Source organism: Crotalus tigris, unplaced genomic scaffold, assembly GCF_016545835.1.
Source record: "Crotalus tigris isolate CLP2741 ecotype Arizona unplaced genomic scaffold, ASM1654583v1 scf7180000017753.6788120, whole genome shotgun sequence".
NCBI classification, from domain to species: domain Eukaryota; kingdom Metazoa; phylum Chordata; class Lepidosauria; order Squamata; family Viperidae; genus Crotalus; species Crotalus tigris.
In genome coordinates, this window is record NW_024096615.1 from 3715393 (window position 1) to 3742414 (window position 27022).

Consider the following 27022-nt stretch of genomic DNA (forward strand, 5'->3'; position numbering starts at 1 on the left):
AGAGGGAGGGTTGGGGTGGGTGGGTTAGGGTTGTTTTTTGTTTTTTGTTTTTTTTTCTTCTTCTTTCTTATTTGTAAAAACTTTAAAATTTTCAATAAATAAAAAAATAAAAAAGTGACTCTTTGAGTTGTTGGTATATATAACTTTCCCCCTACCCAAGGCAACCCATCAGCGCTGTTCCGTTTTGGTGAGTTTCTTGGATGTATATACACAGGGTTGCAATACCCCTTCATTGTTTTCTTGTAATAGAACAGCCCCCACTGCCACATCACTTGCATCTGCCTGTATTATGAAGGGCTTGTCCATGTCTGGGTGCCTTAGTACTGGTTCGGCAGAAAAAAGTCTCTTTAGTCTCTCAAATGCTGCTTGGCACTCCATTGTCCATGTTAGCGGCTGGCTAGGTTTTACTGAGGATGCTCCCTTCGTTTTTAGTAAGTTAGTGAGGGGCAAGGCTATCTGGGCAAATGAGAGGATGAATTGGTGGTAAAAGTTTGCAAAGCCCAGGAAACTTTGTAGTTGCTTTCTTGTGCGGGGTGGTGCTCAATCTAATACTGCTTTGACCTTCTCTGGGTCCATTTCAATGCCCTGGGGGGATATGCGATAACCTAGGTAGTCTATCCTTTCCTGGTGGAATTCGCATTTTGAGAGTTTGGCATATAGGTGGGCGGCTCGCAGCTTCTTTAAAACTGCTCTGACAAGGTTGACATGTTCCTCTTTTGTTTCAGTGAAGATAAGAATGTCATCCAAGTAAACCAGGACCCCCTTAAACAGGTGCTCCCTTAGAACGTCATTGATTAATTGCATAAAGACTGCAGGGCCCCCTTGTAATCCAAATGGCAAGACTTTGAATTGATAGCACCCCATGGGGCAGTTAAATGCAGTCTTCCATTCGTCCCCTTCCTTAATTCTCACGCGATAGTAAGCTTCCCTTAGGTCTAGTTTAGAAAAAATTTTCCCTTTCGATAGGTATGACAGCATGTCTTTCATGAGGGATAGAGGGTATAGGTTGCTTTCACTGATTGTATTCAGGGCCCTATAATCCACGCATAAGCGTAGAGAGCCATCCTTCTTCTCTCTAAAGAGGACCGGGGCAGCCACTTTAGGCTTGGCTGGCTCAATGAAACCTCTCTCTAGGTTTTTTTTAATAAATCTTTCCATTTCCTCCTTCTCCTTTGGGCTCATGGAGTATAATCTGGGCTTCGGGAGTTTTGCCCCAGGCTTGAATTCAATGGTACAGTCTGTGGGTCGGTGGGGGGGGAGCTCATTTGCCCTCTCCTCACTGAAAACCTCAGCGAGGTCTCTGTATTCCTCTGGTATTTCTGTTAGTCCCTTTTCCTCTCCCATGGATGCTTTTTCTATTCTTGATTCTGGTAGCCTCCCTTGGGGTTTTAAGTCCATAGGGTCCCCCTTCAGGAATTTGATTTCTCTTGTCCTCCAATTTACCCAGGGGTTCCATTTTTTCAACCATTCCATCCCTAGAATCATTGGGCATTCCATGCCTGGGGTCACCACAAACGTTATGTCCTCTTCATGTTTGCCCAGGGAAAGATGTATTGGTAGAGTGGCTAGGGTAGCTGCCCCCCCTTGCTATGGATCCATCTAACTGGCCAAATGAGATTGGTTGTTCCAGTCTCCTCGATGGGATGCCCAGATTACCCACTAGTGTTGGGCTAATGAGGCAGCGGGTACAGCCAGAGTCTATTAAGGCTTTCACCTTCACAGCTTCGGGCATGGGGGTGATTAATATAGTCACTGTTTTGAAGATGGGTGTGATGCATCCACTTACCAGGGGTTCGCCCTCCGAGCTGTCATCTGAGGCATCCACCGTCCCTGTGGTGTAGGCTGGAGTTCTTTCCCCTTGGTGAGCAGAAGTGGGGGGTTCTGCAATTTCCATCATTCTCGTGGCCGTTTCTTTTGGCTTAGCTGAAGACTTTCCGGATTTGTTGATTGGGGATCTGTCTGGGTTGTGCTGGGGGGCTTTGGAGCAGCATTCTACAGCTCGATGCCCTTCTCTTCCGCACTTGAAACACCCCATTTGCTTCTTGGCTGTAGCCGATGATTTCACCAGTTCATGTGTTAGCTCAGGCGGGGGGCGGCTCCATTGTTTTCCTCGGCGGTGTCTCTTCAATATGTCGATCTCTGCTTCCTCTGTGAAGATGTACCATTCCTCAAGTTGGTGTGGGTCCCCTCGGGGCAGGCAGGCATCATATAGATCATAATTTAGTCCGTCTTTGAAATGGCTAAGGAGGATGTCTTCTGGCCAATTCAGTTTGCTGGCAATGGCCCGGAATTCTTGGGTATATTCAGCCACTGGGCGTTTGCCTTGCCTCATCATTTTTATCCTTTCACGGGCTTTGCAATCAGCCAGGGGGTCTTCAAATCGCCTTCTCAAAGAGGACATGAAACGGTTGAAGTTACTGAGTTCTGGGGCATTGGAGTCATGCAAGTTCACCACCCAATCTGCAGCCGGTCCATCCAGGGCAGATTGCACGATCCAGATGCGGGCTTTGTCGCTGGGAATGTCCTGCCCGTATTCCTCCATGTAGCTGAGGACTTGGGTTAGGAAAAACCCCAAGTGTGTTGGCTCCCCTTTGAATTTCACTTCCAATGGCGGACGTCTTGGAATGGATTGGTGCCTCCGTTGTTGGTGGTAGTGTCTTCCGTCCAGATTGCCATCTGTGGTCCGGTAGGGGGTGGGGACTACTGGATCAGTAGATGTCCCCGGGGTTGCAGGTTCCACGTCCCCCTCGGTGTCTCTCCCTTTGCGGCTCCAGGAGCTGGGGCGGCCGTAGAGCTCAGGATTCTCCTCTCTTAGGGAGCTGAGAGTTCTCTTCATCAGGTCAATAGCTTTCTCTAGGATCCAGTCTGAGTATGGTTCCCAGCTTTCTCCCTCTTCACTTGCGTGCAGGGATTTCTCCATCTCCTGCTTCCATTCTGGTTGCTTGGTCCCCCGTCTCAGGGTCACCTTTCTTGATTCCTTTCCCCACTCACTTTTCTTTCCAACGCCCATTGACCAGCGAGGCTTTAAGGGATTCCCCAGTAGTCCCACCCAATCACCCCCCTCTTCCAGTGACAGTTTCAGGCATCACAATCCCACCCCTCTTCCGTCTGGATGGAGACTTCAAATAAACTACATGAAAGGTAAATAGCCTCCTTTGTTATGATGAGCCTTTTGTTGCTAACCACATTCAAACGCTTTGAAGTTGCAATACACACATTCAGTTCCTTAGAAGTATACTGAAGGAAGTGAGGGCCATAAAGCCCCTTTGTTCTCCCCCTTCTCTCCCTCTTATGGCAGAATCCAGAGAAGGCAGAATTGGGGTTTTCTATATTTGATAACTAAAGATGAAATATAATTGGATTCTGACATATTTTAACAGTGAGAGACAGAATAACAACAAAAAACCCCAGAAAAATGCATTTTAAAAAAGTTATAAATTAATTTGCATTTTAACGAGTGAAATAGATATTTGACCCTTTCGCAAAACATGACTTAGTACTTGGTGGCAAAACCCTTGTTGGCAGTCACAGAGGTAGTTGGTGACCAGGTTTGCACATATCTCAGGAGGGATTTTGTCCCACTCCTCTTTGCAGATCCTATCCAAGTCATTAAGGTTTCAAGGCTGACATTTGGCAGCTCGAACCTTCAGCTCCCTCCACATATTTTCTATGGGATTAAGGTGTGGAGACTAGTTAGGCCACTCCAGGACCTTAATGTGCTTCTTCTTCTCCTTTGTTGCTTTGGCCAGGTGTTTTGGGTCATTGCCATGCTGGAATAACTACTCACGACCCAATTTTAATGCTCAGGCTGACGGTACATGGCCCTGTCCATCGTCCCTTTGATGCAGTGAAATTGTCCTATCCCCTTAGCAGAAAAACACCCCTACAGCATAATGTTTCCACCTCCATGTTTGACAGTGAGGATGGTGTTCTTGGGGTCATAAGCAGCATTGCTTCTCCTCCAAACACGAGCTTGATTTTGGTCTCATCTGACCATAACACTTTCACCCAGTTTTCCTCTGAATCATTCAGATGTTCATTGGCAAACTTCAAACGGACCCATACATGTGCTTTCTTGAGCAGGGGGATCTTGCAGGCACTGCAGGATTTCAGTCCTTCACGGCGTAGTGTGTTACCAGTTGCTTTCTTGGTGACTATAGTCCCAGCTGCCTTGAGATCATTGACAAGATCCTCCCATGTAGTTCTGAGCTGATTCCTCATGGTTTTCATGATCATTGAAATTCCATGAAATGAGATTTTGTATGGAGCCCCAGACTGTGGGAGATTGACAGTTATTTTGAGTTTCTTCCATTTGCGAATAATCACACCAACTGTTGTCACCTTCTAACCAAGTTGCTTGGCGATGATCTTGTACCCCATTCCAGCCTTGTGTAGGTATACAATCTTGTCCCTGACATCCTTGGATGTCTCTTTGGTCTTGGCTATAGTGGAGAGTTTGGAATCTGATTGATTGCTTCTATGGACAAGCGTCTTTTATACAGGTAGCAAGCTGAGATTAGGAGCACTCCCTTTAAGAGAATGCTCCTAACCTCAGCTCATTACCTGCATAAAAGACACCTGGGAGCCAGAAATCTTGCTGATTGATAGGGGATCAAATACTTATTTCACTCATTAAAATGCAAATCAATTTATAACTTTTGGAAATGTGTTTTTCTGGATTTTTTTATTGTAATTCTGTCTCTCACTGTTAAAATAAACCTACCATTAAAATTATAGATTGATCATTTCTTTATCAGTGGGCAAACATACAAAATCAGCAGGTGATCTAATATTTTTTCTCAGTATGTAGATATATATATATATACATATACATGCACACACATCACATACATACAGTACATACAGATTTATGTGTCAGTTTCAGTGCTATGCCTATGCCAGCTGACGTTCAGCATCTTTGGAGGACACAAGTGGTCTACTGTTTCAGTGGGTTTGGAGATTCTGGTAGAAGCTAATGTTTCCCAATTTCACATATTGCCCTAAGTTGTAATATGATTTGCTTGTGGCTTATTTAAGAAGTTGTAGTTAAAACAGGGATTCAGAGTAATCATTGAAATGAACATCAAAGATTTGTAATGTCAATATTGGGGAATTAAAAAAAATACTTTGCCCTTATGCTGGTTTATTTTAAAGTTAGATCAGTATAAGAACCAATGTGGCTGTGTGTTTCTGTTGATTCTTTGGTAATAGCAGAAGTGTCAAGTCATGGAAAAGTAGAATAAAAGTTTCTTGAAACTGCCTAACAAAAACAATTCTGGCGTAAATTTTATCCTTCTATTAAAAATCTTCTGAATGTTCCACCAAATCTTAATCCAGAAAGCTTTTATATTTCTACATGACCACCAAATTTGATAATAGGTTGCATCCAAACAACCACATCTCCAACATTTAGGCTGCACATTTGAATACATACGAGACATCTTTTGTGGATCGAGGTGCCATCTATAAAACATTTTATAAAAATTTTCTCGTAAATTTTGAGGCTGAGTAAATTTAACATTCCTCACCCAGATTATCTCCCATGTATCTAATAAAATCGGCTCTTCAAAATTTTGAGCCCATTTAACTATACAATCTTTAACTAATTCTGTTTCTGAATCCAATCCAAGGCATTATTGTTGATTGTGATGCTAAAGAAATTATTCTAATGTTGAATTTAATTACAGCGGCAAGGTTGCTGATTAGGCAATATTGGAAGAAGGACTCTTTGCCTACTTTAGAAGAATGGTTTCTTAAAGTTTCTTATTTATCTGAAATGGCAAAAATTTCGGCTTATTTGAAAGATCAATCGCAAGAGAAATATATTTTGGTGTGGAAAAAATGGGTGAATTTTATACAGAATAAATTTGAGATTAGAAAATATTATTTAGCTTTTGAATAATTTATGTTTAAGGGTAATGGTTAGAATTTTTGCTTTTATGTATTGGAGTTAAAGTATTTAAATTTTGTTTTTTTGGATGTATGTATAATTGTTTGATGTTCATCTAAGTTGTATGTTTTTTGTTGTCTTTAACACTGTATTCAGCTCTGGGAAGCGGGGGTGGGGGAGTATTTTATTGTAAAATTTTAAAAACTTTCAATAAAAAAAGGTTTCTTGAAACTGGAAATTGAAGAAAGAAGTATGACATATGAAACAAGGAAACTGGACATTATCTTAATTGGAGATAGTAATTTCTTATCAATAAAATTATCAAGATGTTAAGTAACATAAAAATATTCAAGTTCAATATTAAAGCAAATGTTTAATGTTATTGAAATATATATAACTGTCCATTTAACTTCAAAATATTCCTCCAGAAGATGGGAACCTGTAACATTGTGAAAACAGGACAGAAAAGGTTTTACCAAGATCTAAGCAAAACATAACATGGAAATCTGAAAAATGTGTTATTTATTTACATTCTATAATATAAGGATTCCTACTCCTTTAACCTCATAGGGTAAGGCACTCAACAGCTCCTCTTGGAATGAATGTACAAGATGATCTCTAGGTAGGGTGATACAAACAAATAACCTCTCCCATTGCCCCATCCCACCATACAATCACAGCTTGCTTTATTCCTTTTAATCAATTCACAAGAACAATCTGTTTTTCTTCCCTATGGAATTTCTATATTGTGAAGTAATATTATTATTAATATTATTTTAATACTTTTGCTGCTCCATTCAGCTGTCCATCAAGGAGGAAATTGAAGATGAAGAAAAGACTATTGGACATTATGTTGATAAAAAAATCAGCAACAGGAACATCACCTCAATTGAACAGATGTATTCAATTGCTTCACAGTGTCTGCATGAGAAGAAGAACCGGAGGCCAGATATTGAAAGGGTATCAATTTTAAATATAGTGATGCTATATATATGCAATTCAAAAGTACATACATACATACAGTGGTGGGATTCAAATACCTGAACAATCGGTTGTCTGCGTCCCCGCACTTCCGGCAGTCCATTCTGGGCCTGGGAAGCTTCCCCGGCTCAGAATGAACTTCCAGAGGTGGCGTCCATGCACTTCTGATGGGCTGTTCTGGGCCTGGAAGGCCACCCTGGCTCAGAACGGACTTCCAGAAATGGTGTCCATGCACTTCCAGTGGTCCGTTCTAGGCCTTGTGAAGAAGGGCTAGGGCACGGGTCAGCAACCCGCAGCTCTGGAACCGCATGTAGCTCTTTGAGCCTTCTTCTGCACCTCCCAGCCTCCTCTGCCATTTGCAGAGAGAGAGAGAGAGACAGAGAGAGGCATCCTCCCCTCCCCTTCTGTCTGTCTGTCTCTCTCTCTCTCTCTCTCTGTCTCTCTCTGTGTTTGTGTAAAAAAGAGAGTGGCCTCACACTGTTCTCGGACAAGCTGACAAGCTTATTGGGGAACAATATGAAGCCAGCTTGCCACATGAGCAGAAGATCGGAGACAGGGAGGGAGGGAGGGAGAGAGAGAGAGAGAACCCATGCACAGCAGCCTCTATTTCTTTTTAATTAAATTCTTCAATCAAGCTCCTTCCCTTGCGTATGCGCGCTCGCACACACACACAAGTTTTGTGGCTCCCAGTGTTTTCTTTTCTCTGGGTAACGTGTCCAAATAGCTCTTTGAGTGTTTAAGGTTGCCGACCCCTGGGCTAGGGCATCAGCCGGTTTGCCGAAGTCAACAAAAAATTAGCTACCAGTTCTACCGAAGTGGTACAAACTGGCTAAATCCCACCACTGCATGCATGCATGCATACATACATACATACATACACACACACACTTACTTTGAATTTTGCCAGCATGAATTTTATATTCCTTCTGTTTCAGGTCAAAGAACATTTAAAAGAAATGTTGATCGAATGAAGTCAGTTGGTGTTTAAACAACAAACCTGTTTTTATATCCTAACTTAAATATTTCTGTCCCTTTATGATTGTTATTCAGTGTTTTTTTAAATGAACACAATAAGGTTTGTGGCCCTTTTATTATCTATTCATAAATTAGGCTCTACAATATAGTGATAAAAATGTGCAACAAAGATCACATTATCTTGTCTTTTTAAATCATGTGTGTTTCTATTGTATATTCTAAACCAAATACAATTTATGTTAAAAAAAAAATTCTTTTTTCTAGTATGCTTGTTTTCCCTTAGCAAATTTCTTTAAACTGAATATATCCTAAATTAATTTCGCCTTTAGAGTTTTATTATTAAAAATCGGTTTTTACTATAATCTTATGTACATTTCTGATTGCTAAGAATGAAAAAAAATGGGGTGAGGCTGGAGAAGCTATCAAGACTATCAGTATTGGAAGATTTGCTTTGAATGGATAGCTGGGAGGAAACTGTCTTTATTTGCTTCATTTTAGCCTAGCAAAAGTTTCATTGTAGGTTTGATGCTAAAGTAGGAGAGAGCTTTGTTATTTGTGGATTATCTCAAAAATATCCTAGCAATAGTTTATTATAAGGATTATAGTATTAACTCAAGGATTGTTATCCTTACCATTTGAACTAAGTAAAGGTCAAGAATACCTGGATGTGAAGTGACAGATTTGGGAAAGAAAGTTTAAGTATTTGATGCTGGGATCTGTTTTGAGGAAAACGCTCTAGTTCTGAGAGGTCTTAAACTGTATGTACAGATCTTAGAAGAATTTTAATTTTTTGTTGGAATATTCATGAACAGGAAGAGTCATATGGTAACTCAGTCAGCCAATGTGAAGAAAGAGCTACTGAGTCTGTGCAAAAGAGTATTGAGTTAGGAGCTGGATTTCCAGTCTCAAGTTTTGTCTCTGATCTGTCTCTGTAAGAAGTCTTCATCAACCTATGTTGCTGTAAAGAAGAATGGTATTGTAAATATTTTTATATAAATATAAAATCAGCTAAATGCAGTCAACTGTGAGAGCTTCTGATTTATTTTTCACCAATAGAGAAATTAAAATTCTCTAATAGGTTATGGGCCCAGAGCTTACTAAAGACTGCATTGTAATTTAAAGCTGGAAGAAATTGCCTGTGTTTAGAAAGTATAAGAACAAGGTAGAATTAGCAGAATGGCTGCAATGAAATTTAAGGAAAGCTGTGTGCCTTGTTTGGGCCAGAAGTGTGGGCAGTGTGGGCAGTGTGGGCTGCAAAAATGGAATGTTTGCTGAAAGCTAAAGAGCTGTGGTATATTGTTGAAAATCCACCACAAGTATTTACAGCTGCAGATCAGAAAAGCCATGATCAAGCAATAGCTTATCTCATCTTGAATTTAGATGATGATCAATTTCTAAATGTTGCAAATTTAAAGACTGCAAAGGAGATTTGGTTGAAGTTGAGAGCTGTGTACGTGAATGTTTCTGCATGCAATATAGTGCAATTGTCAAGAAAACTCTACAGGGCCTGTTTGCAACCAGGTGAATCTGTGGAACAGCATTTAAATAAAATGCAAAGTTTATTTTTGGACTTAGAACAACGTGGGATTAAATTCCCTGAGTCCCAGAAGGTTTTATTGGTGTTGAACAGTTTAGATAAAACCTGGGACACAGTTTCTGCAATATTTGAGTGCAAAGAAGAGCAAGACTTAAATTTTGAGGCTTTAAAGGCATGTTTGCTTAATGAAGAAGAAAAACGCCATTTTAGAAGCAGCCACGAGGAGGAATAATTCCTGAGGAGGGGGTCCAGTCTGCAAGTCTCCAGAGGAGAAGAAACAAGCAGATCGGACCCAGACCAAATTGCAACAAAGGAGAGATTTTGCAAGCAGAGAGCTGCTCGGCAGGAAAAGACTTGCTACATTTGTGGAGCAAACAAACATCTGCAAAGGAACTGTTTGCAGAGGAACAATTTGCAGAAAAAGACATTTGTGCAAGGAAAAAGGACTGTTTTGCAAAAAGAACATTTTGGTGTTGCAAAAGTTTGCAATAGCAACAACAGAGACAAGTGGCTAATAGATAGTGGGGCAAGTCAAACAATAGTTAATGACTCTGAATTATTTTGCAGGTTTGTTCCAAAGCTGTGGCTTTGGCAAATGGCCAGAAAGCAAAAGTCATTGGAAGAGGCGATGTAAAAATTCCATATTTGGAATCCAAGTTTACCAATGTGCTTTGTGTACCTGAGATGGAACATAATTTGTTAAGTGTGTCTAATTTAGATAAACAAGGGTTTGAGGTCATTTTTGCAAATGGGAAATGTCTCATCAAAAGGAATGGGAATATTTGTGCAGAAGGCATAAAGGAAGATAATCTATATGTATTGCAGGAACAAAAGTTTCAATGTTCCCATATATTTAAGAATGTTGCAGAGCATGATTCATGTGTCCATCTTCTACATAGAAGACTTGGCCATGCAAGCTTTAAAGTTTTGCAGCAAATGCAAGATTTTGCAGAAGGGCTAAATTTAAAGGGATGCAAAACATATTTGGACTGCATTATGCAAAGCATCGAAGTCAAAGGCATTCCCAGTTAGTAAATATAGCACAAGACAAACAAAAAAGAGTTCTAGAGCTGGTCCATGCAGATCTGGTGGGACCTATGCAAGCCAGTTTGGGAGGAGCAAAATATGCACTGGTAATTGTTGATGATTATAGCAGGTATTCATTTTGCTACTTGCTTAGAGCAAAGTCAGAGGTGCTACAACAATTCAAACAGTGGGTACGTTTTTAGAGAGAAGGTACAGACAACAAGTGTGTCAGTTGCAAACTGACAGAGGTACTGAATTTATGTCAACTAAATTCCAATAGTTGGGGATAAGACACAGACGTATAAATCCTTACACAGCAGCAGAGAATGGTGTAGCTGAAAGAAGGAATGGTGTTTTGCAAACAATGAAAGATTCATTGTTAGAGGATTCTGGTATGAACAGGTCATATTGGGGAGAAGCCATATTGACTGCAAATTATATAGTTAACAGGGTGTGCAGTTCCTTCATTAATAATACTCCATATGCCATTCTATATGGGAGAAAGCCATCACTGGCACATTTGAGAATTTTTGGAAGTACTGCATGGGTACATATTCCGAAAGCAATCAGAAGAAAGGGACAGCAAAAGGCAAGAAAGCTCAGGTTTGTGGGCTATGAGCCAGGGTCAAAAGGATATCGCTTTAGCGATGGAAGTAAAAGAATTGTAATTTCAAGGTCTGCTAATTTTGCAGAACAAAATTGGGACAGAATTAATGCAAATTCTGGGTATGTCTCACTTAATGACAGTGATCTGTTTAGTGACAATAACTCATCTAATGATAAAAAAATGATGATTGAAGATGTCCATGTTCAGGGAGGAGATGCTGAACAAGACATGAAACCAGAAAGACTTGAGACACAGGAGCAGTTAATACCACGTAGGTCAGAGCGATGTAATAAAGGAATTCCGCCTGACAGGTATTCTGCCAGCAAGGTAAAGGTTTGTAATGTGTGGTATGAGCCAAGAAGTTATAAAGAGGTTTTGGCATTACTAAAAGCTGAACAAGAAAAATGGAAGGAGGCCATGGATAAAGAGATGAAATCCATGGGAGACCATGAAGTATTTAAATCAGTGACTTTGCCACAGGAAACAAAAGCTGTGGGTTGTAAGTGGGTATATAAGAAAAAGGTATTGCCAAATAATGATGTACAGTATAAGGCCAGGTTAGTGGCACAAGGTTTTTTCACTATTAAAGAATGTATTAAATAGGTCTGATGTCTCTTCCTGTCATGAAGGGAGGAGTGTTGGAATATTCATGAACAGGAAGTCAGCCAATGGGAAGAAAGTGCTACTGAGTCTGTGCAAAAAGAGTATTGAGTTAGGAGCTGGATTTCCAGTCTCATGTCTGTATCTGGTCTGTCTCTGTAAGAAGCCTTCATTATGTTGCTGTAAAGAAGAATGGTATTGTAAATATTTTTATATAAATATAAAGTTATTTGAATCAGCTAAATGCAGTCAACTGTAAGAGCTTCTGATTTATTTTTCACCAATTAGAGAAATTAACATTCTCTAACAATAGGCAATCAGGTGCTCCCCATTTGGTTCTACATTCTTTAGTTACTGATCTTGCTGGAAATTATAATGCAAAATAGCTGGAAAACTATCAATCCCAGATAGATTTCATATTTTCATACTTGAAACAAATCAATGTAATTGTATGGGAAAATGGGAGGGAGGGGAGAGATGCTCCCTAGGAAATGGTCAGATAGACAACATAGCCCACAGCTGTATAATAGGCAAAGAAAGAGGCTCATAAGAGACCCCCTCCCAGTTCTCAGACTGTAAGAAAGACAGCAGGAGATTTATACTTTCAAGCTTGCAAGATTCTGTTAATGTGACTTTACAATAAACTAGAATTAGTTCATCTGTCTGGTCTACCTGGGAGGGCTGAAAGTCACTAATAGGTCAAATGGAACGGCTCCTCGTAAAGTAAGAATAAAAATCATTGTTCTTCACAAATTGATGAATTATTAGTTATAGAATTCATTGGCACTGGCTATGCTGACAACAGCACTTCAGAATTAAAGTCCAAAACATCTGGAGGCATATCAGAATGCTAGGTCTAGTGCACAGGTCGGCAAACTGCGGCTCCGGAGCCGCATGCGGCTCTTTGAGCCTTCCCCTGTGGCTCCCAGCTTTGCTGAGAAAGACAGAGACAGAGAGAGGCAATTGCACTTCCCTGCTTCTCTCTCTCTCTCTCTCTCTCTCTCTCTCTCTCTCTCTCTCTCTCTCTCTCTCTCTCTGTGTGTGTGTGTGTATGTGTAAAAGAGAGTGCACTCACAGTGTTCTCCGAGGAGCTGAAAAGCTTACTGGGCGGAGCTCCTCCCTTTGCTGCATCTCTGCAGGAAGCAGGAAGCAGGAAGGGCAGGAGAGAGCTAGCTAGCCCAGCTAGGCTGACTCAGGAATTCTGGGAGTTGAAGTCCATGAGTCATAAAAGAGATGAGGTTGCCTACCCCTGAGCTTGTTGGACAACAGCTTGAAGCTTGCCAGGTGAGCAGCAGATAGGAGAGGGGGGGAGAAAGAGAGAGAGAGAGGGAGGAGAGAGAGAGAGAGAGAGAGAGAAAGAGAGCGGGGGAAGAGGAGTGGCAGACCAAGGGCAGATAGAGAGGGAGAGAGAGAGAGACCCTTTTGACATCTAAAATGAAGATAACACTGCATATATCCTTTTTTACCTGTGTGTGTGTGTGTGTGTGTGTGTGTGTATACACACACACATACATACATACATACATATATACATACACACACACACACACACACACACACCTACCTATAATAAAGGTAAAAAAGGATATATGCAGTGTTATCTTCATTTTAGATATCAAAAGGGTTTTGCGGCTCCCAGTGTTTTGTTTTTGGTGGGAAACGGGTCCAAGTGGCTCTTTAAGTGTTTTGGGTTGCCTACCCCTGGTCTAGTGAAACAAATATCATTATAAAAAAAATCACATGAACAGATGTGCATTTATTTCTGTTTTAATTAGTACTATCCTTTCCAATGGGTGCCTGTTAGCCAAAAAAGACATGACTTAAGGGTGAGAAAGTGGAAGACAAGCACATGGATCTGTGAAGTATAGGAATAACCAAATACTAATTTGCAGTAAAAGATATGTTTAAAAGAGTTTAATGTATAGTTTGTTGTCATCAATTTAATTCTGTTACATACAGGAGAATGATCTGGTGACCATGCAATAAAGATCCATTCATATCCTTGGGCATTGTGAGAATCTAATCTGTACAGGAGATAACATGATTGTCTTTCTTCAAGCAGAGGGAGAATAAAGGAATCATAATCCTTTTCCCAGGTTGAACCAGGTTGCTTGGCACGTCCCACAGCAAGCTGCTCTGTAAAAATACATTAAATATGAATGACAAACTATTAATGGCAGCAACATTTACATTAAATAAACATATTTATGTTTCCCAGAAGACTACTGAAACATCTACTGTAGTTGGCATCTATCATTCCCAACATATTTGAAAGGCATCAGGCCAGGAAAAATATCCAGGAGTTATGCTGAATTCATTAAAACCAAAATATAGCTATTCAGAATTCCTTACAAAAGGCAATTAAGGCAGATAAGAGACTTCAATCTCTAGCCCCTTTTGAAATGTGACAATAAGACAACAGAAAAGATTTAAAAGAATGTACAGTTCAGAATTGTGCCTATATTGGAATGAAACACTACTATCTTAGCCAAGATTTACAAGTAGCCTAACTGGCTTTACTCAACCAATTGCACTACTTATATACCTTAAACTAAAATATGGTTGGTTAATGTGTCATATGAACTGCTATTTTATTGCCTTGGAACTAAAAATTGCAGAAGACACAGGGACAATGCTATTTATTAATTACTGAATATACAATATAATTAATTGTATTGTTATCCAGCCTTTATTACTTTATAAGTAACTCAAGGCAGTGATCATACATAATTCCCCTTCCTCCTATTTTCACCAAAACAACAACCCTGTTAAAGGGGGTCAACTGAGAGAAAGTGACTGGCCCAAATCACCTAACCAGCTTTCGTGCCTATGGCAAGACTAGAAGTTTTTAGGCTACCACCTTAATCATTACACCAAACTGGCTCTTCTTCTTTTTCTGGTTCTGCCCTCCTTCTATCACTCTCTTTGAAGATAACAATTCACTTAAAATAAAATGCAAGTTCCTAAATCTGTAGTCTAGATTGGGAAGTTACAAAGTGCAGTGAAAAACCTAAATGCTGTTGCTAAAAAAAGCAACACAGATCAGGAATTTTTAAACTAGTTCAAGATATGGAACCTGCTAGTTAAAAAAAATAAATCTCAGAACTCTTGATCCAAAGGTAAAGCTCTAGCGACAGAAGATAAGTTCTGTTGAAGACCCTTCCTCCCTTTTTTTGCCCTTAGCCTTTCATGAAATCTCTCAGGTTCTTGTGAAACTTAACATTCTGTTGAATGGGTCCCCAACCCCTGGGCCATCGCCCAGAACTGGGCTGTGCAAGCAGAGGATGCTTTTGCATGTGTAATTCCACTTGTGTGTGCAGTGGACACAAGGGCGCTCATATGTGGGCAGCTCCACATGCGTGAATAGTGGGTGCTCATGCACAAAGCTCCATTTCTACAAGTGGCAAGTGCACATGCTTGCGCAAATGGAACTGCATGCACTTTCATACAATTCTGCCACTGACATGGAACTATCCCCTCTCCTGGTCCACCAGATCAGAAAGAATGGGCACCACTGTGGTGAAACATAGTTTGAAAAATCCTGATGCAAATATGTCACTAGTGATAAAACCATAGAGTTCAAAGGGAGCTTAAAGGTCTTCTAGTCCACCCTTTCACAGTTGGAGCTTATCACCAGGAGTCAAGCTGACTTAAGCAAAACATCACCTAGGACAGGGGTAGGCAACCCAAAACACTTAAAGAGCCACTTGGACCCGTTTCCCACCAAAAACAAAACACTGGAGCCGCAAAACCCTTTTGATATCTAAAATGAAGATAACACTGCATATATCCTTTTTTACCTTTATTATAGGTGTGTGTGTTTGTGTGGGGGGGGTATTTGTGTGTGTGTGTGTGTGTGTATATGTATATGTATGTATGTATGTGTATATATATATATATACATACATACATACACACACACACACACACATACACACACAGGTTAAAAAAAGGATATATGCAGTGTTATCTTCATTTTAGATGTCAAAAGGGTCTCTCTCTCTCTCTGTCTCCCTCCCTCTCTATCTGCCCTTGGTCTACCACTCCTCTTCCCCCACTCTCTTTCTCTCTCTCTCTCTCTCTCCTCTCTCTCTCCCTCCCTCCCTCTCTCTCTTTCTCTCTCTCTCTTTCTCCCCCCCTCTCCTATCTGCTGCTCACCTGGCAAGCTTCAAGCTGTTGTCCAACAAGATCAGGGGTAGGCAACCTCGTCTCTTTTATGACTCATGGACTTCAACTCCCAGAATTCCTGAGTCAGCCTAGCTGGGCTAGCTAGCTCTCTCCTGCCCTTCCTGCTTCCTGCTTCCTGCAGAGACGCAGCAAAGGGAGGAGCTCCGCCCAGTAAGCTTTTCAGCTCCTCGGAGAACATGTGAGTACACTCTCTTTTACACACACACACACACACACACACAAAACACACACACACACACACACAGAGATTGAAGCAGGGAAGCGCAGTTGCCTCTCTCTGTCTCTCTCTGCAAAGGCAGAGGAGGCTGGGAGCCACAGGGGAAGGCTCAAAGAGCCGCATGCGGCTCCGGAGCCGCAGGTTGCCGACTGTGACCTAGGACATAGGCAATTTCTATTGACAAGCACTGCCTAGTTCCAAGGGCTCAGAAAAAAAACAGTCATCCATCACTTTATTGATTTTCCCTTATTCATCCAAGCAACACCATGAGAAAGTATCAGAAAGGGAACTGACACGTACCATTTTCAATAACTATTTTTAAAAACCTGTATTGGCCATTCCTAGCTCTGGCAAAGATTTCTTTGACTTCTTCACTAGCTGAAAAAAAGAAAAAACAAGAAGAACAATGGATTTTAGTCATTCAGTTTGGTTTAAAGCTAACCATTTACTATATCAGTTATGACTGAAATATATATTTCACGTGACCAGTACCATTAGATACTTTTATACTACAATTGAGGTCCTTTTCAACTCATAAATACAAAATAAATAAACTAACATAATCCGAAATTTCATTTTATGTTGTATAATTTATCTGTACATGTAATAAATGAAATCCACACAGCATTGTGTGCTGTGCCTTCAGCTGCTGGCATTGACAATAAATCAACATAGCAAGACAAAAGCACATTTTCCTGCAGAAATTAGCATAGAAATAATCACATGAATGCTACTAAGTTACAATCAGTGCAACCCAATCTGATCTATTTTTCTACAGGCCTGGTGAAAAGCAATAGCAGAAGCAGTTTTAGAAAGCAGCTGAAGCCTGAACACAGTCTGGAAGGAATTCCCCCTTTCTTCAAGAAAGACCAAAGAGCAGGGGAAATAATTTGTTTTTCCAGGAAGCCCCATTAAAAGTCCCAAATCCTTACTCAGTTTCCAGAAGATGTCCTTAATTGTAGACAGCAAAAATTGCTAACTTTGGTTTGCAGATTTGTTTGCTTATCTATTTATCCCTCTGGTATATCATCCCTACTCCTCATAGCTAAAACACATTCTCCAGATGAGAATCACAAAATGCATGTTTAAGACAGGATTGTTTGCCAACCCTCATTTTTCTATTTTGGTTGGAATTTTCCATTTATACATAATAACAATTAATTCAATGGATTTTTCCATTATGGTTGATGAGAGACCCCCCTTCACCCAAATAAAAAATAAATATGATTTAATCAAACATGCATTAACCAATATAGAAAAACCCCAATGCAAAGAAACAGTTTGACTCAAGCTAAACAGCCCCAGGCAAACAAACACTTAACACAACAGATACAAAGTAACAATTTAAAACATTTAAGATAAGCTGAAATGCTGGAATGCGAGACTGGCTATCAACAATTAAGACTGACAGGATTAAGACAGGGACATAATAATAAGGAATAGATAATAAATAGGAACAAATCATATCCTCTCCTGAGGCAAGGATTAACCTTTTCCTGAGCAATATCTGATAAATTAACACATCAATAGACACTGCTCCACAAATCAGGAATGACAATTTTAAAGCCACGAAATGACAGTTTTGAAAACCAAGAAAAGGTATAAAAACTCACGCTTGGGGACCACTCTTTCTAGCTAGCCAGGGATTCATGTTGAATTGTCACTAATCTCTGTGATTAAACCTCTCTTTCCAGTAGCTAGCTTCATGTTCTAGTTATTCTTCTAGTGCCATTTGCAGAAAATCCTGGCTGGAAGAGCCTAAATGGGGCAATTCCTCCCAACAATTTCCTGGCGACCATGAAGGGACTTCCAGCTCACCCAGCCACTGGACTGGGCCCGGAAGAGCCATCACCAAGCCAGCAGCGGACACCTTGTTCCGTGGGGAAGCCTCTACGGACCTTGCCCAGTCGGCAACCAGTATTAAAGGAAGTCTTTGAGACTTGTGCACAAGCAGCTACCTGGAAAGTGGATGAGTACTGCCAAATTCAAACTTCTAGATTTAAAGGGTCTTAGAGAATGAAAGGAAACGTATGAATGTATGTGTGAAACAGCTGGATCCCACTCCCTCTGTGTGCTCTCTAGCCGCCCCCCGGTCTGCTGCTAGCTCTTTTAGAGTCATGACCAGGAGAACCTGGGAAAACAAGGGGGCCACCAGAGCGAGGAACATTCTGAGAAAGAGAGAGGAGCCGAGCAGGCAACGAAAGTGTCAATAAAACTTCAGAATTGATAGACCGGGCCCACCCGCCAGTAATTCATAAGCAAATCCCCAAGGTAGGAAAATTAAGTCCTGGGCTAGGAGCGACTCATACTTCTGAAAGCAAGCAGAGATCCTCCCAGACATTTGAGGTCCGCAAATTGTGCTTGTGAAGGAAAAGATGGTACAGGAGCAACCCATACTCTCTGCGGGGAGCAAAAGAGTCCTCACAGGCCCCTTTTTGGTTTGAAACTGTGGTAGAGAATCCCTGAAGGAGCAACCCATACTCTGTTAGGGATACCAGAGTCCTCTGTGGGTCCCTTTTTGACCCAAAAACTGTGGTGGTAGGTAGAAGGAGGCTTCAAGTGTGCCAGACCCGACTAAGCTGAAGTGAACCCCTACATTGGAAATAGGGGGATCATGGGATGTTCTAGTTCAAGGGTCGAGATAGACTCCCCCGTAAAGGACTTGCTTGAAGCCTGGGACGGGTATTGGCTACCCGTTCAGGCAGGCATGAAAAAGAGACAGATAAAGAAATTATGCAAAAAATGGGCTTTGCTTAGAGATGAATGTGGAAAACACATTGGGCCAGAAAGCGGCACATTTTAATTTAAAACCCTGAAAGCATTTAGGTCTAGAATAGAATCGGCTCAGCTACCTTACTGGTATTGCTCGGCTGAACTTTCCAGATCAAAAAACCTAAACCAGACACAAAGTTGAACTCAAACCTCAGACACCCTAGACAACCCCAAACTAAAAATCATGGGCCCTCTGCTGAGCAGGCCTGTATCCAGGTCTCTGAGGGGCCAAGCTGAATATGTCCTAACCCATATAACCTTTTCCCCAGCTGACCTAGTCATCTTGGATACCCCCTCCTTCCGAGCAGACCCACAAGTGGTTATAACAATCTTAAAAATGATCGAGAGCCCAGGAGTTAACTCTATAAATTTTTTCAACTTCTCTGAATATTTCCTCTTTCTCTCTATTCAAAATAGCAGCAAAGTCATTTACCACAATCTCTCTCAGATCTTGCTGCATATCTTCTTTCAGGCCCCTGATTCTTAAAGCATGTTCCATCTCTCTGTACTGAGACATAACAATATCATCTTGTGAAATTTCCATCTTTTTTTCCATACCTTCAAATTTGTCTTCCAAAATTTCCACCTTGTCTGCCACCTCTTCCACTCTAGAATCTAACTTCTCAACCACAGAAGCAAGTCCTGTTAAAGCCATAACTATGTCTTGCCTCAGAATAGTGTTATTCTGCTCTAAAAGGTTCTTCATTTCCCCTCTGATTTGGATTTTATTTGCTCTAAAAGCTCCTTCATTTCCCCTCTGATTTGAGACACAGCACTTCCCATTATGTCTTTCATATCTTGTACCATTATTGCTGGCAAAGGAGGAGAAGGTGGTGGTGTAGCTTTAGGTTGTTGTGCCGGTAGGATCACAGGAGAAGAAGCCACCTTGGGTACTGTAGAAGCTGCTTGCCTCTTTGAAGCCATTTTAAAAAAAGAAAAAATCTTATTTCTTCTTTCTTCCTTCTTAAAAAAAAACAATTAAAAAAATCCTCAAAAAGAGAAAAAGAAATAAAAAACAAAGGAGAGTTTAAAAAATCATTCCAAAACACAAATCCATCTTCAGAAAAAGTTTAAAAGAAAACCATGTAGTCCATAACATTCCGTTTCACTCACTTTTTTTCCGGAAAGAAAAAAAAAAAACTTTCAAATCGCCGTTTTACTTTCACTCTCCACACAAAAAAAAACAAAGAAAAAAAAGAAAGGTCAGCCTTTCAAACTAAAGTCCAAATAACATCGCAAGAGAAGTATTTTGTGGTATGGAAAAAATGGATAGATTTTATACAATATAAGTTGGATATAAAAAAATATTATTTAGTTTTTCAATAACTTATATTTAAAATTTAAAATATTTTATAGATTTTATTCTTTTTTTATTTTTATTTTTTTATTTTTATTATACTTTCTTTTATCTTTTTCTTTTTTCTTTTTTTTATTCTTTTTTTTAAGCATTTTTCTTTTGGTATTTATGTTTTTCTATATATATATTATTGTTAATTATTTTATAATTTGTTCAATTAAAGTATTTAGATTTATTCATGGTTTATATCTTTTTAAAGATTTTTTGAAGAAATTTCAATTAAGCCTGTATTCAGCTCTGGGAAGGTTGGGGGAGGGAATGGGAGGGTTGGGGAGGTTTGGGGAAGGGTTGTTTTGTTTTTGTAAAATTTTAAAAAAATTTCAATTAAAAAAAAATGATTGAGAACCATAACCCATCATGGGGAGATGTCACCCAATTACTGCACATCTTTCTGACAAAAGACGAATTAATGAAACACTTTGAGAAAACTGAGGAAATAGCCAGGCGGCCCATAATAATTATGCTGGGGCAAGTAGCCCCTGCCAGAATTGCTTGGCCATTGAACTGCCCAGACTAGGATTATAACAAAATGAACCACTGGGATGAATATACAAGGGCTAAGGACAATTTAATGGAGGCATTCCAGAAGATAGGGAGGAAGCTCCTGAATTGGTCCGAATTCCAGCGAACAACACAGAGGGATAAAGAAACCCCAGCTGCCTTCTGGGTTCACCTCCTAGAGGCTGGAGTGGCATTTGCCCATTTAGATTTAAACTGCCAAAAGGACCAAAAAATTCTAGCTGCCGCCTTCATTGATCAATAAGCAAATGATATCCAGAGGCATTTTCATAAAATAAGTTTCTAACTGATCGGCATTAGACATCTCAGAATTGCGCAGAATCGCAACCTTTGCATTCGACCATAAGGAAAAATTGGCGGAGAAAGAAAAGGAAAGGAAAGAGGTGGAAAAAGACAGAGAGAAAGAAAAGAAACAAAGACGTTGCTTCTATTTCCCTGCCACACAATTCCACTTTAATTCAATACATGGATGATTTATTGTTGGAAAGTCGCAGGACTGACATCTACCATCTATTAGAGTGCTTGAGTGAAAGAGGACACAAAGCCTCCCCCTGAAAGCTACAGTACCTAAAAAAGGAAGTAACCTACTTAGGATATATCAGTGCTCCTGGGATTAGGAGGTTAGCACCAGAAAGGGTTAAAACCATTTTAGGGATGACGCACCCACAAACCAAGCATCAAGTTTGAGCCTTATTGGGGGTCTTGGGATTCTGTTGCCCTTGGATTCCCTCTTTTGGGGAAATGGCAAAACCTTTGATCCAATTAACTTCAAAGGATAAACCAGATCCCACTGAATGGACAAAAGAATTAACTAACACCTTCCAAAAAATAAAGCAAACTCTAGCTTCAGCCCCTGCCCTGGGCCTCCCTGATTACAAAAAACCTTTTTCCTTTTTGTCCACGAATGTAAGTGTGTGGGTTTAGGAGTGCTGGCACAGAGATTCAGTCCAACACTCAGACCAGTAGCCTATTACTCTGTTCAGTTAGACCCAGTAGCAAGAAGAACTGTTCCCCATTTAAGAGCAGTGGCTGCAATGGTGGACCTAGTTAAGCAATCAAAAGACTTAGTCTTAAGTCATTCCCCCATCTTGTGAGTTCCCCATGATGTGCTCGCTATGCTGCTAAAATCACAACAAGCATTCACACAACAGTGCCTAGCCCAATACAAAGCAGAGTTATTTACATCGGAGCACATCTCTTTTGAGTGCTGCAGTACCCTAAACCCAGTTATCCTCCTGCCCACTCAACTGTCAGCTGAACCCTTGCACAACTGCTTACACCTGGTACAGGACGCTGAATTACCCTACCCAGATTTGGCCAACACCCCTCTACAAAACCCAGAATTAGAACTATTCACCGATAGTTCCTCTTACTTACAAGAAGGAAAGCAAGTAACAGGAGCATCCATCGTTTCCCTCCATGAAGTAGTTTGGGCTTCCACACTGCAACTGCACTATAGCACACAAGCAGCTGAGCTAATCGCATTGAAAAAGCGTGCAAGATGGCAGAAAACCGGTCTACCAATGTATATACTGACTCCAGATATGCTTTTGGAGTCTGGTCATGCGACCGGTTCTCTGTGGAAGCAAAGAGGCTTTTTAACATTGAATGGCCAACCAATTGCCCATGCTGACCTTATATCTGATCTATTCAAAGCCATCCAGTTGCCTTCAAGCCTTGCAATCATCCACTGTAGAGCCCACCAAAGAGATGGGTCTAGCACCACCAAAGGTAACCAATTCGCCAATGCCACAGCTAAATGGGCTGCTACCCAACCCATGCCAGTATCTGCCACTTTCTTAGCAACACACTTAGAAAACAAAATACAATACCTAGACTTGTTAGAGCCAGAGGAAATCAAAATGTGAAGCAACCTATCATGATGGTTTCTGGTGGGTCCCTGATGGTAGACCCATAGCCCCTAGGCGTCTACTATGTCTAATATGCCAACTTACACTCCAAAGGGCACTGAGGGACACAGGCTATGGTAGTTGCCATAAGGAGGGTATAGTATGCTCCAGGAATGTCCAGTGAGGCTACCCGCATAGCCAGAGGATGTCAAACATGCCAAGCAAACAATTCATCCTCCAAAAAGGCAATCCACCAAGGGGAAAGACCATGGGCTCACTGCCCCTTTGAAAAACTTCAGCTGCACTACATACAGCTCTCAAAGGCTAGCAACTACCAATATATATTAGTGTGCAGGGACCAATTAACCCACTGGGTAGAAGCATACCCATGCCACCATGCTACAGCCCTGGAGACAGCCAGACACCTCCTAAAAGACTTAGTGCCCAGGTTTGGGGTCCCAACTGTCTTAGATATGGATAGAGAGACACACTTTGTGTCACAAGTTGTTACATATGTCCTCCAGGCACTCGGAATCAGACAGGAACTACACACACTGGCACACCCTTACTCATCACGGGCGTAGAACGCCAGAACAGAGACTTAAAGACCCTCCTGGGTAAACTGTGCCAGGAGACACACCTATCCTGTCCCCAAGTATTACCTATAGCCTTATTCCACCTTAGAATCTGGCCAAGATGGGATTTGGGCATCTCCTCCTTTGAACTACTGTTTGGCTGCCCACCTGACATACTAAAAGGTCTGGACCCACACTCCCTTTGCCTAGAGAGAAGGGAGATGGTCCTATCGTCTTATCTTATAGCCCTACAGCAACAGCTCTGGAAGTTGTGGGAAAAAAGCACCTTAAAGCAGACCTTGCCTTTGGAAAAAAACCTGCATCCTTTCAAGCCAGGAGACTGTATTTGGATAAAGGCCTACATCAGAAAATCACCATTGCAACCTAAGTGAACCGGTCCTTACCAAGTCCTGCTGACAACTCACACAGCAGTAAAAGTCACAGAAAGAAACTCTTTCACACACTCAGCAACATGTTTTAACTAATAGGGCACCACACATCCAGATTTACAGAAATCTGTAACCTCAACAACACAGTTAATTTGCAACCATACTGAAACTATCACCTTCTTTTACAGCCACATGAAACTTCCACCAGGATGGTTCTTACTCTGTGGGAAAATGGCTTACACTTACTTACCAGCTAACTCTACAGGAGGACTGTGCACACTTGGGCGATTAACTATGTTGATGCCCTCTCTGCATAGGCAACAAAAGAGAAGTTTCCACACTTTAGAACCCGACTGTGATTCAAAAGCATCCCTTCTCACCAAAGCAGAATATGTTGCATTGGCTATCTCACTAGTGGGAATGCTGGGCCTGGCAGTACATAACTCCAGAAACCTCAACAACTTGGCATGCACCCTACCTCCCATGCCCTTGATGCCCTAAACAAAGAGTTATGGCAAGTTAGAGAAGCAACCCTCGAGAATTGAGAAGCTATTGATTACTTATTATTAAGGCATAATCATGGCTGTGAAGAATTCCAGGGACTTTGCTGTTTTAATCTATCCAACCAATCTGGACTAACTGAACAAGACATTAAATATCTAAAAGAATTGGCACAGTATATTGGGCACAACCAATCATCCTGGGACTTCTCCTAGCTTTTTTCGTGGTTACTAGACTTTCATTGGTTAAAACTTCTCATTGCAACCATAATCACAGTCATAGTAGGTGGAGTCATCCTTTGCTGCCTATGCCAATTAATCCCTTTAGCTTAAGATGTCTAAAGATCAGCACGGTCCCTACCAGAACTAACAAGCAAGATAAAAAGACCTCTTTCATGATGTGCTAGATTGATCATCACTATCAGGTATGTGCAGAACTAGTTGGACTAATCATTAGAACACTAGTGATAGCCCAAAATGGGGGAATTGATGAGCGACCCCCTTCACCCCAATACAAAATAAATACAATTTAATCAAACATACATTAACCAATATAGGAAAAACCCCAATGCAAAGAAACAGTCTGACTCAAGCTAAACAGCCCCAGGCAAACAAACACTTAACAATCCCTGCTGGAAGAGCCTAAATAGGGGAATTCTTCCAAACATGGCCTATCTATTCCTTTCTCATATAGTAAGAAACCTTACTAAATTCCTGCAATTGGCCTTGTCAATCTGACTGTCTTACCAACTGTTAACTATAGTTAATGGAATTAACCCATTTTCTAATGTTTGCTCACATCTTGGTTATAAACCAGGGCTCCCCAAAGTGGTCCATTCAGGTGGATGAGACTATCCAAGGAGTAAATATTTGTAATAGTACTATTAAAGTAGTATGCAGTGCTTAAAAAAAAGTGCTGGAACTCACACATGTCATACAACCTGCCTTGCCTACCCTACAAGGTTCCATCCAAAAAAGGTGCCGGAATTCTGTTCTGGGCGTTCTATGACCAAAAAAGCCCTGGTAGTATTTATTACATTATTTTCATAACGTAATAAATGTTTGGGGTCGATGAATAATCAAAAACTGCATGAAGGGGAGGGGATAAACTGAAGAATTTGGAGACCTCAGTTGACCACAGACTTGATTCATAAGTAAGCTAAATTATGACTAGCTAGCTCAGGGGTCTTCAAACTTGGCCCTTTTTTGACTTGTGGACTTCAATTCCCAGAATTCCTCAGCCAGTGTGCCTGGCTGAGGAATTCTGGGAGTTAAAGTCCACAAGTCATAAAAGGGCCAAGTTTGAAGACCCCTGGCTAGCTGATGTTTCAGCCTCTCACCAGCTATCTGCAATTAAGATTTCAGCAAGGTTTCTTTCCCATGCAGGACAATCAGATGGTAAATCCCGGAGCTGAGTATGTTTCGAATTTGTTCACACAGAGAAAAAATGAGGATAAGGTTAGCATTTGCCATATAAGGCGCTGTAGTCAAATGCTAGCCCGCAAAAGTTGAACCTTAACCAAGCGTCGTCCAAAACAATCCCCAACGTATTTGTTTCCAGAGCTAATTGTTTGGCTCGGAAACTTCGATTTGTCCGCAAGCAGGTGCGACTCCCAAGAGGTCAGCGCAAGCCGTTGCCGCCGCCGCCTCCAATCTTTTCCCTCCTCCTCTCAATCTCCTTGGCAACATTACCCTGATGGCAATTAAGAGACGAGCCTCTCTGCAAGTCCATTGCTACACTGTGTTTTGTGTGTTTACTACGTACAATAACAAAACCCTTTTTGGACGAACTTTGGAACGACTCGATCACTTTATGGCTTCAATAGCCAATGAGAAGAACTGAGAAAAGAGAGGGCATTGAAAGCCCATCATCCAAGTCTCCGCTTCCCTTGTCTGGAATTCAGTTTCTGATCTAGACTTCCCTCAATCAACAAAACAAAGCAGAAACGCAAAGCACTCTACATATGCTCAGAGGCATGCCTCGCTTTCTTCTAAATATAAAGGCATAAATTCCACAGATGGAAACTGCAAGTCTGTGTATTGGACGAATGGATTAAATCTAATTGCCAGAAGTCTCCCCCCGCTACAGTGGCCCCTAGCAGAGCCAATCGGGTGCGGGGAGGAGTCTTAGTGCTCTCTCAACGCCCCAGCGGGAAATCTGAAAACAAAAGGAGAAAGGAAGAAACCCGAAACCACAGATTGCCCCAAAAGATACTGTAAAGTACCTTGGATGCCGGTCTGGTGGGACATGACTACAGCAATATTTGCCATCACTCAGCCGCTCTCTCGCCTTTGCCCGGCCAGCAGCTCCTTCCGGCTGGAACTGCGCCGGGAGCCACGGGGAACCCCGCCCATCGCTGCCACTAGACTACATCCCATCCACCACCACTCGCTGGGAAAAAGGGGAGGTCCGATACTTGTCTTGCAACATTTCTTACAAGATAGTAAGTAGGCGATCCTGAATGTGCTGAGGTCCAAGTCAACCCTAGTAACGTTGATTCAGGTCATTCCCAAGATCTCTTCATAGAATTCCACCAGAGGCTGGTTTTTAATGTAATCCTAGTCTAGAACAGTTTACTCATTCTTTATTAGAACTGTATGTCAACTGTAAAGAAAAAACATCCACAGAGACTCAAGAAAGAGAAACTTAATTTATGGTTTTGTCCTTCTATGTGACTTGTCCATATTAAACATTTCGTCTAAAAACTTAACAAAAAATAAACCCTATGAACACTTTGCTTTAAAGCAAACAAACCTTCAAATTCAGCCCTCAAATCTTCCTCTTACAATAATCAGTTGCCTTTTTTCTTAAAGTATTACTGGATTATGTTTTTATTGTTGCAATACACTTTGTTTTTGAACCTATAATTACATATTTTTATCTATACCTAAATAACAAGACAAAAAACAAGCACAAACAAGCAGAAAAAAGGATAGAAAAAAAATAGGCATAATTACCTAGAACAGAGAACCTAGAAACAAGGCTAACAGCAAAGCACATCCACCAACCAAAAAGAGGAATTTTCAAACAACAAACTC

At 41.0% G+C, this 27022-nt stretch overlaps 2 protein-coding genes across 5 annotated transcripts in view; one reads left to right on the forward strand and one right to left on the reverse strand.

The window, feature by feature from the left end:
• The window catches only part of IRAK4 (interleukin 1 receptor associated kinase 4), a 99353-nt gene extending 91190 nt beyond the window's left edge, over positions 1–8163 (forward strand). For 2 of the 3 annotated variants that reach the window (XM_039340706.1, XM_039340704.1), the window contains one exon: positions 6692–7302. In XM_039340706.1, coding sequence (XP_039196640.1) covers positions 6692–6934 — 243 coding nt within the window. In that variant the 3' untranslated portion in view covers positions 6935–7302. Of the gene's footprint in view, positions 1–6691; positions 7303–7806 lie in introns of those variants that run through there. The other variant, XM_039340705.1, reaches the window with a different exon arrangement.
• Positions 8164–13375: 5212 nt separating this feature from the next.
• Positions 13376–26380, reverse strand: TWF1 (twinfilin actin binding protein 1). Of its 2 annotated transcripts, XM_039340717.1 has the most exons (3): positions 26209–26372; positions 16322–16399; positions 13376–13752 (listed from the first exon to the last, which is right to left on the reverse strand). In XM_039340717.1, the coding sequence occupies exons 1-3, from the start codon at positions 26252–26254 to the stop codon at positions 13394–13396; spliced, it is 483 nt and encodes a 160-aa protein (XP_039196651.1). In that variant the 5' UTR covers positions 26255–26372; the 3' UTR covers positions 13376–13393. The 2 variants fall into 2 exon arrangements, with proteins under 2 accessions (XP_039196651.1, XP_039196652.1); XM_039340718.1 differs by lacking the exon at positions 16322–16399 and having other exon boundaries at positions 26209–26380.
• Positions 26381–27022: the final 642 nt, after the last annotated feature.